This window comes from Triticum urartu, chromosome 7A, assembly GCF_056163025.1.
Source record: "Triticum urartu cultivar PI428250 chromosome 7A, HENAU_Tu73, whole genome shotgun sequence".
Lineage (NCBI taxonomy): Eukaryota > Viridiplantae > Streptophyta > Magnoliopsida > Poales > Poaceae > Triticum > Triticum urartu.
The window spans coordinates 7,719,943-7,729,574 of record NC_141879.1 but is presented as its reverse complement, the minus strand read 5'-3'; the positions used below and the strand labels follow the sequence as shown (position 1 = coordinate 7,729,574).

At 41.5% G+C, this 9,632-nt stretch overlaps 1 protein-coding gene across 7 annotated transcripts; it reads left to right on the top strand.

Annotated features, from left to right (window-relative positions):
- Nucleotides 1-769: 769 nt before the first annotated feature.
- Nucleotides 770-7,030, top strand: LOC125524872 (uncharacterized). 7 transcript variants are annotated; one of them, XM_087537376.1, is made up of 8 exons: nt 770-1,027; nt 4,339-4,431; nt 4,518-4,590; nt 5,275-5,364; nt 5,452-5,666; nt 5,751-5,986; nt 6,163-6,284; nt 6,747-7,030. In XM_087537376.1, the coding sequence occupies exons 5-7, from the start codon at nt 5,459-5,461 to the stop codon at nt 6,277-6,279; spliced, it is 561 nt and encodes a 186-aa protein (XP_087393502.1). In that variant the 5' UTR covers nt 770-1,027; nt 4,339-4,431; nt 4,518-4,590; nt 5,275-5,364; nt 5,452-5,458; the 3' UTR covers nt 6,280-6,284; nt 6,747-7,030. The 7 variants fall into 7 exon arrangements, with proteins under 7 accessions (XP_087393502.1, XP_087393500.1, XP_087393501.1 ...); XM_087537374.1 differs by having other exon boundaries at nt 4,518-5,666; XM_087537375.1 differs by lacking the exon at nt 5,275-5,364 and having other exon boundaries at nt 4,339-4,590.
- The last annotated feature ends 2,602 nt before the right edge of the window (nt 7,031-9,632 follow it).

Here is a 9,632-nt window from a genome sequence, read left to right as displayed (position 1 = left end):
GTTGAGTGCCTCCGATGCGATGCGATCCGATCCGATCCATCATCCATGCATGGCAAAGTGAAATGAAATTATATGAGGAGGAAGCAAGCGGATAACCAACTTTCCTGGAGCCGGCACATGCATGGGTGAATCCATGCATGTTGCGGTTTGCCACATCCACTTCATTTTCCTGAAATTTGATTCCCTTCCCGGTGCCATCGACCAGCTTGATTAATTGTAGCGGGGCATGTGTCTGTCTGCATGCGTATGCATGTCTATGGACGACATGCAAGCTCCACTTCGGCTGGTTATCACATTCTTCAGTTTCTTTGAGGAAAGCTGGGTCTTTTTTTTAGCAAATGAGGGAAAGCTGATGTGGTGGAACCAAAGGTGGCAAGCGAGATCGAAGGATCTGTCACGTGAAGCATCTACAGTAATGGGGATGGCCCACTCGCAAATTACTAAACAGTAAAACAGAGCTAGCTAGGAGCCCTCACAGCGATTTAGACTTCTTAACCGTCCGATTACGTTACCAAACACACCAGATCTCTTATTCTTTTTTGATCGTCCCACCGTACTCATATGTCTATTATCTAGCGTAACCAGGCCTGCTCCTCACGGTAAATAGGCCGCTGCTCTGCAGAGTGACCTGAGCACTCTAACGTTAATTGGGCTTAATTGTTAAAACGCGTTAATCGGGCCTACGACTGTGTACGTGAGGCCCGTTCAATGTTTTTCTCTCATCTCTTCATCTGTTCCAATCGAGAAGGCAGAGGGGCGGCAGGGGAAGGCCATGGTGGCGCCATTGACCTCCCATCGCTTCTCTTGTTTATCCACTGGGGCTAGCAGGAGTGCGGGTGGTGGCAGCAGTGGCAACTGCTGTCTCCCCAACCACGCCCTTCTTGATTGACGAGGATTGAGGAACACCGTGGAGGGTGAGAAGATGGTGCAGTAGCCACCTAGATAGGCGGCCAGTCGCAACATCGAGTTGCATCCAGATCAAAGATAACGCCTATTTTTTCGTCCATATACACTACCACTAGAAGAGGTAAATGACCGGTTGCCTAACTTACCTATGGACATGGCGGATTTATATATATAGAATGACTTTTTCTTCCATAACGTGTTGTCTTAGTAGCTGCAAGTACTTCTGATAGCATGGTATTATTTCATCAATTCAACTCAATCTGGAGAACTGAATACATGCTCATAAGTATGGTGTGTGGTGTTCATTTTCTTTTGGTAGTCCTTTCCCTCTTTGCACAAAGTATGAAATACATTGAACCCCAATATTTCAGAACATGTATTCCATAGGTTCAGGATGTTTGGTCTAACAGGTAGACCATTTAATAAATGGTCGTGCTGAAGTTCTAATGAATGCACTTTGTTTCATTTAGTTGACCTTAGAACACGAGTTTTCTGTATTTGTTCTCCTAAGCTGGGGCTTTGAGCACCATGTAAGCTATTACAGCTCATTTCTATATACTCACTGTCACTGATGTTGCAAAACATGCTGCAACCTTAATTTGCCTATTAGCATTTTTTTTCAAGCCTTTCTACATGTGTGTTTGGTATTCTTGCTGCTACAGCTTGTATCAGACAGACATCGCCAACTGATGACAACCTGCATGCTTGTAATCAGTTTAACTATTCCTTTGTTACTTAGGATCATCCTTAGAGTTTATTACACAAGTACTGTTGTATGTCATGTTAAGTTGGATGGCTTCATTCTAATAACCTGTAGCCAGCTCTGTTATGTGGCATGGCATACTACGGTATAACTTATTGATGTACCCTAAATTAGATGCATATTACTTCGTACTTTATAAATACTTTGGTTAGAGATATAGCTAAATTGCGATGGTTCCAAATAGTACAATTTCTACGTTATCTTAGATATTTCCATCATTCTTTTGTAAAAATGTCCTCAAGATAGATGGGCGCGGCAACGCGTGCTTTTATGATCTAGTGCTTAAATAAAAGATCCCTGGTCTCCTGGATAGTTGGGAGCGGTGCTAGCCACCGGGCTCGCTTCGGGTTTCTGATGATCAAGTACGTCGCGGAATACTTGAGGCGAAACTAGCCCAGTTTCAACTGGCTTTTCCTGGTTTCCTTGTTTTAACTTTGTTTTCATGTTCTTTCTTTTTGCTACATTTTTATTTGGTTTTCTATTTTTAAAATGTTTTCTTTTGTATTTTGGTTTGGTCCATATTTCTTCTTCGGGTTTTTGTTTTTCTTTTGGTTTTCATTGTTTCATTCATTGTTTTTTCCGTTTTTCTTTTCTTGCTCATTTTCCGGCTTTTATCTCCAGTTTTTTATTTCTTTCTTGGTTTCAAATTTTTTTTGTTATTCTTTGTTTATTTATAGATTTCTGCAGTTTTTCCATTCTTTTTGCATTTATTTCTTCACATTTATTTTTCATTTTTTTATGTTATTTATTTTTTGGTTTTCATTTTTCAGGATTTTCTTCATTTCTTTTGAATCTCATTCTACGTTTATTGTATATTCAAGAATATTTTTCTAATACATGTCTAAATTCTTTCCAATACAAATTTAACATTTTTTGAATACATGGTAAATACTTTTTTTAAATGCTTGATTAACATTTTTCAAATACAAATTTAATTAATTTTTGAATACATGGTCAAGATTTTTTCTATACACATTTTAAACATTTTTCAAATGCTTGATTAACATTTTTCAAATACAAGAATAACATTATTTGAATACATTGTCAACATTTTTCCTATACACACTTTTAAACATTTTCAAATGCTTGATCAATATTTTTCATATATAGATTTTTTTAACATATATTCAACATTGTTTCTATGCACATTTAACATTTTTTAAATTCTTGATTTACATTTTTCAAATACATGATTAACATTTTTTTAACACATAGTCAACATTGTTTCTATACACATTTAATTTTTTAAAATGCTTGAATAACATTTTCTAAATGCTTCATTAACATTTTGTCTACATTTGAAAAACATGAGGCTATGGCTAAGCGTGCGCTTGGGCCGGCCCATCTAGCGCTCCCTTTCAGACAACTGTTCCCTCGGCCGCCCACTGGGCTGACCCATACTCTCGATCAACTTCAACGAGTCGAAAGGTTGCCTCACTATAAGTGAGATAGAGCCGCGCCCGCAGGTCTCCTGAGGAGCATCCAACTAGGTGGACCATGTCTGGCCAGGCCAATCAACAAAGGATTGTCAATTTCAATCCGTCCAATGCTCAACCTGCTGCACCTTTGTTATGTATCGCCTATAAAGATACATATCATACAGGTCGGCAACCAGCGCTGCCGATTTGGGGGAGGCAGCGGTTTGTTGCGACAAGATTTCAACCCGTTTTAGGAAGGTTATGGAACATTCTGCCTGGTTTTGGGAAGGTTCCGATTTTTTTTCAGTTTTCTCTTTCTTTTTCTCTTTTTTCCTTTTTAATTGGTGAAGATTAGTCAAATTCACAAACATTCTTTTAGTTCGTGATTTTTTTTCAAATTCACAAGAATTTTTTCCAGTTCAAACAATTAGTGGATGTGTGAAGAATTTTGTCAACTTAAAGAACATTTTTTTACAATTCTTGAACATTTTCTAAACTCATGGACATTTTATAATTCAATATATGTTTATCAAATTCATTAAAATATTTTAAATATGTGAAGTTTTTGCAATTAATGAAGAGTTTCAATTCCTAAACATTTTTTGAACTATCAACATTTTCAAATTCAAGAACATTTTTTTGAACTCATGAACATTTTTTGCAGATTCACAAACTTTTTTGAATTGTTTTTCAAAATCGTGAACACTTTTTAAATTTGTTGGCATTTTTTTAACTTGTGAAAAGATTTTTAAATTAACATAAAATATTTATATTTGTGAAAATATCTTCATATTCATTAACTTTTTCAAATTAAAATAAAAACAAAGGGAGAAAAAATCTTAAGTGAGAAAGAAAAACATGCAAGTTCCTGGCTGTGGTGCATGCGTGAGTATGCTGGGACAGGCCCTTTGCAGGGGCGCTTACTGAACGGTTTCAAGCGTGATTGCAAGCGATGCGTCGTCGTATTGCTCGCTAGGAGCGATACATAGTAGTTACCGGCCTGCTGGGCTCACCCCAGGAAGAAGGCCTAAGGTTACAATAAGCAGTAAGAAGCTGGACCACGTGTTCAAGGCCCAGAGTGTTCAAGGCCTAGGAGATCTTGGTTTGTAGTACGATGTGCATTGCTAATTTTCGCTCTTTTGTGTGCATGCCATGGGAAAATAATCTGGTGGACAATTAATCTGGTATTGTATAAAAACGTGGTTTAAAAAGACGCGGATCTTTTCTAATAAATGAGTATGTCCTTTGCAGAGCCAACCAACATGCCATTTTCTCATACTTCACACCATTATTCACTCAATAAAAGAAGCCATCACACCTTTGATATGTTGAGTACGAGATGAGGTGAGCTAGTACTGGAAAATATATGGTAGCCTTGGTTGGTGAGTGACTGAGTGCATCTCTTCCTCTTGCTCCTGTGTGCAAGAAAGCTCCAAGCTCTAGTTCCTCATCTAATTTTCCTGTCTTGCTGCTCTGGTCTCGTGAATTTCTGCATCGTGAAAGGTTAGCTTTCTCGCTGTGCCATTGTTATTCTGCCCTAGTTTATGGTTGTTCCTGTTGATAGGGCGATGATCGCACCATCCCAGCCTCTGTTTCTCGTATGTTTTCCAGATAATTAGTTCTTTCACCAGTTAGTTATTCCTAGAGGGTATAGACTGGCCTCTGTTTTTTCACAGGGTTGAAGGAAGTGTTCTTGTTTGTGTTTGAGCCTTTGCTCGGTTGGTGAATTTCATGCCCCTTCTCCTTTTTCAAGGAAAAACACACACACAACATTAGATTTCTGGCATTTCTTATTCCAGCTAGATTTCAGTGTGTATTTGTCCACCTGTTTTTCTTCACATGGATTGCCGTTGGGTCGCATTACTTGCTTGGGCAGGCTCTGTTTTTAGGGCACAACATGTTAGCTTGTAGCCCTGCAATTTTTCGGATCACTGTTAATACCTTGGCTACTTTTCTGAATATCGATTTTTTAGATAATAATTTTGTGAACACAAGATGACATTGATTCCTCTACTTCCATTAATATTGTGTAAAATAGATTAGAACACATAGTCCGAATCCCCCAAATCTGTTATTAGGACATATGTTTGCCATTTTTGTCAATTAATATTCATGAAATATTGTGGATGGTCCAAATGAAATAAGTGTCGTTATGCTTCATGTCCATTCCGCTCCTATCTTTGAAAGTCCAAACTACATTCATCGGAGACACTATTGTCTTTTAGTACAAAAACAGAGTGTCGTTACTCTGTTTCAACAACTGGGCTAGGGTCACAAGTAAGCCTTGCTACTGCTTATGCTAATTGTCCATTCGAAATGACCTATTCTATCTTTGTGAAATTCTGTTAGCAACTGAACTTGCAGGTTATATATGGATGACATTGTTGATGCATTGCTTCTCAAGCTTCACTCAAAGATATGTTATCATAGGGATGCCAGTGTCGACTACCTGGAAATCAAGGCCACGGTTGATAAACTCGTAGAGGCGAACAAAAGGCTCAAGGATGAGAAAGTGGACTTCCAGGATGTCATTAATATGGTCACAGAAGACAAGGAGAATTTGCAGCATGACTGTCAAGGTTTGTGATCTTTAGGTAGCGCACTAATTAGTTTATTACTTATTAGGACCCTGATTTATTATGCTGACTCATTTGGTAGCACAGTAATCAAGGAGCGGGTGGCAAAAAAGGAGGAGCAACTTGAAACTGTAAAGAAGGAACTTGATGAAGCAAAACATGAACATGTGGCAGCAAAGAAGGAGCTTGAGGAAGAAAAACTTGGCCATGTGGCAACAAAGAAGGAGCTTGCGGCGGCACACCAACAACTTGCTCAAAGGAACGAAGAGCTGGAGATTTTAAGGAAGAAGCTTCAAGAGAGTGAACATGTACCTTCCAAAAGGGTAAAAGCTAATACATATATCCTTCTCCATGGAAGGCATTCGTATTTTAGCCTTGTTAACCTTTTTATCCTGAATGCTTTAAGCATTTTTTCTGCAGAATGAAAGCATAACTTATGTTCAGTAAAAAAAAATCTTGTTGACTCATAATTTGATTATCGAAGTCTATGTGTAAGCAGGTAACAAGATCTGCACATAAACGGCAAATGCTACTCAAAGGATCGCTGAGCAATGATGCGGATGGACATCGCCCAAAGAAACATAAGTCCTATCAGCATGCAAGCCATACACTCTAATACAGGTATAATGATAGATCCCTGAATTCGTACTCATCATCTACCTAGAGACTGCATACACTCTAAATCAATGAGTACAGACATAAATGTATTGCTTAAGTGATTCAGAACTTAGTACAACCATCTCGCTGATTCTATTATAATACTGGAGTATAAGATGATATGAGCACGCCAACATTTCATTAAGTTAGTCCTTGCTTCTGATTGGAGCATCGGACTAGTTTTATCGCCGGTTTTGGCTTGAGCATTAGCTTGTCTTTAATTATTTAAGGGATCAAGCTGCTACTAATTACCATTTGTTATTCTGTTTGTGCATAGTTTGTTTAGACATCATGTATACATGCTCAGTAAAAAGAGGTCAATATTTCATTATCTAAAGAAGGGAGCAAGTTTGGTATTGCGAATCTAGTTCCTATGCTGCATGAGTTTCTGCGTCGAGCTCATTCTTACCTTCTGTTGTTGCGCAGGTCGAGGTGGAACAGTGTGTGCTAGCAGTTGCAAGTGAGGAAGGAAGCCATCGTCGTAGCAGGCCATGACTAACACTAGCAACTAGCAAGCATGCAAGAAAGTTGTACTATATTAGCTACCTATGACGCTGGTGTTGAATAGTGTTATAATCCCCATTTCATGTATATTTTAGAATTTATTTCAGAACCTTGGTGTGTAAAAAATTTGGCACTTTGATTCGCGCTTCTACTAGTAACTGATGTATAAATATTATATGACTTAATTTTATGAAACCTTCATTTAACGGTCCTTAATCGATTATTCAGTGTCCTCTCAGTGTAATGTGATGCCTGGAGAGTGATGAATAGTCCCTTGGACTGGATCTGCACATACTAGTGTATTGTTGATTCATTTTCAAGTGAAGCTAAGCTTATCCTCTAAAGTTCAGGTTCTTTCAGTTCATGTTTGTGCATGATTATGTTTAATTAAATTGGCTCAAGATTAGCCCTTGTTCAGCCTTTGCTTGCTCAAATTTTTGGCGTAAACTTGCTCCCCACCGCATCAGAGAGCTAAGGACTAAGTGCTTAAAGGTGGCAGATGTGCTTGCCTTAGGACCACGGTGGCCATCACCAGCCTCCATGACCACCCCTCAGTTTAGTGAGCGTGATCGGGCTTGTAACCGAGCGGTCTCGTCGTCCTTCCTCACGCCCTTGTCATCGCCGTGGAGGATATGGCGAAGCCCGACGTCGCCGCTGCGAGGACACCCGGCCGTGCTCGCAGAGGGCACCGCCGAGAGCCGCTCGACGGAACCGCGTGCAGGCCAAGGCCGCACGCGCGCTCCGGCGAGAGGACGTCGATGGCAAGCGCTCCGTTGGATCTTCGTCCGACGACTCGCATGTGTCGCCAGCTGAGCAGGCTGTGTGGGTGCGCTGTTATCCGGCCCAGGACCAGATTGTTGTGCCCTGTGACTCCATCACGGCAGGCGATCGACGGTAGGAGGTCAGGCATAATTGGTCGCGGCGTCTATTTCTCGCGTTAAGCGAGACGGACGGGATCTCTCGTACCTGGCGATTACAGTAACGTGCCGGCCCGCTAGCGCATTTTTTTGCGCTAGCCAGGGTTCAAACTAGTTAATGAGCGCTCCTTCAGGAGCCTCGCAACGACCAGCGCCACTTGGCGCGTTCTCAGCCATTCGCCACATGTCGCGCTCTGGGTGCTTTCTTCGGATTTTGTTTTTTTTTTTTCCGCACGCGTTTTCGGCTTTTTAAACTGTTTTTTTTTGGGTTCTTCGACGTTTTGGTTTTCCACCGGTCTCCCTTAGCTTTTCGATAAGAAAAAATTTCAAAATTTATTTTTGCATGGAAAACGTGTTTTTTTCCTTTCGCGAGAGTCACGGTTTTGCTTTCGCGAGAGGCACGGTTTTGCTTTCGCGGGAGTCACGGTCGTGCCTCTCGGAAACGAAAAAAAACACATTTTCTGTTTTTTTTCCTTTCACGAGAGTCATGGTTTTGCTTCCGCGAGAGGTACGGTTTTGCTTTCGTGAGAGCCACAGCCATGCCTCTCAGAAACGAAAAAAAATACGTTTTCTGTTTTTTTTCTTTTCGCGAGAGTCACGGTTTTGCTTTCGCGAGAGTCACGGCCGTGCCTCTCGGAAACGGGAAAAAGCGCATTTTCTGTTTTTTCCTTTCGCGAGGGTCACGGTTTTGCTTCCGCCAGAGGCACGTTTTGCTTCTGCGAGAGGCACGGTTGTGCTTTAGCGAGAGTCACGGCCGTGCCTCTCGGAAACGGAAAAAACACGTTTTCTATTTTTTTTTCTTTCGAGAGAGTCACGGTTTTGCTTCCGCGAAAGGCACGGGTGTGCTTTCGCGAGAGTCACGGCCATGCCTCTCGAAAACGGAAAAAGACGCGTTTTTTTGTTTTTTTCCTTTTGCGAGAGTCACGGTTTTGTTTCCGTGAGAGGCACGGTTGTACTTTCGCGAGAGTCACGACGCCTCCTCGGAAACGAAAAAAAACACGTTTTCTCGTTTTTTTTTCCTTCCGCGAGAGTCACGGTTTGCTTCCGCGAGAGGCAGGGGCGTGTCTCTTTCGGAAAAGGAAAAAAACCCGTGCTCCCAATTCGGTTTTTTCGTGGTTTTTTTCGTTAAAAAAAGTTTGTTAAAACCTATCAACATGAAATCTAGTTTTGAAGATCTTGACGCGAGGAATCCAACGATGAAAGCGGTTCAAGATTTAGATGTACGATTAAAGAGATAAAATGTTTTGAATAAACGAATCTACAAAAAAATAGAAAACTTTCAGGTTGCGACAAGTGGTGCACATGCAACGCGTCACTTGACTCAACCTGTGGAAGTTGGAGTGATCTTTGCAACGAGTACTCCTTAACTAGTGATTTCGTCAAAAATCTAAGATCTCCTTGTTTCCTCAAAGCACCACAAACCAGTAAGCTACCATCCACTTCACGTACAATTGCTAGGACGCGACTTAGGGTGTGTTCGGTAGCCCTCCAGCTTCTCAACTCCAACTCCAGACGAGGAGCCCAGCCGAACGGTCCAAAACCTGGCTATCGGAGTCAGAAGCTGGCTACGAGCGTAGTGCAAATTCAGCGGAATCGTGGAGTTGGATTAATCGAGCTCTAAGAAATCGAAGGAGCTAGAGTTTGACTGAAATTACCAGCGATTGCCACCGCCAAGTGAACATCGGGCGTACCGATTCGAGCTCTTCCCGCACGACCGCTCTATCCCCACGTTCTCCTCCTTCTCTCGTTCCTCACACCAACCCAAGGGAGCCAGCGAGGAGGCCGCCGAGCCCATTGACCATACAAGTCTGACCGCCGCCCTCCCCGCTCGCTGCCTGCGGTCCCTATTCTCCTCCGCTGCCGCCGTTCCAATCCGCTAGGAGCAGCGTGG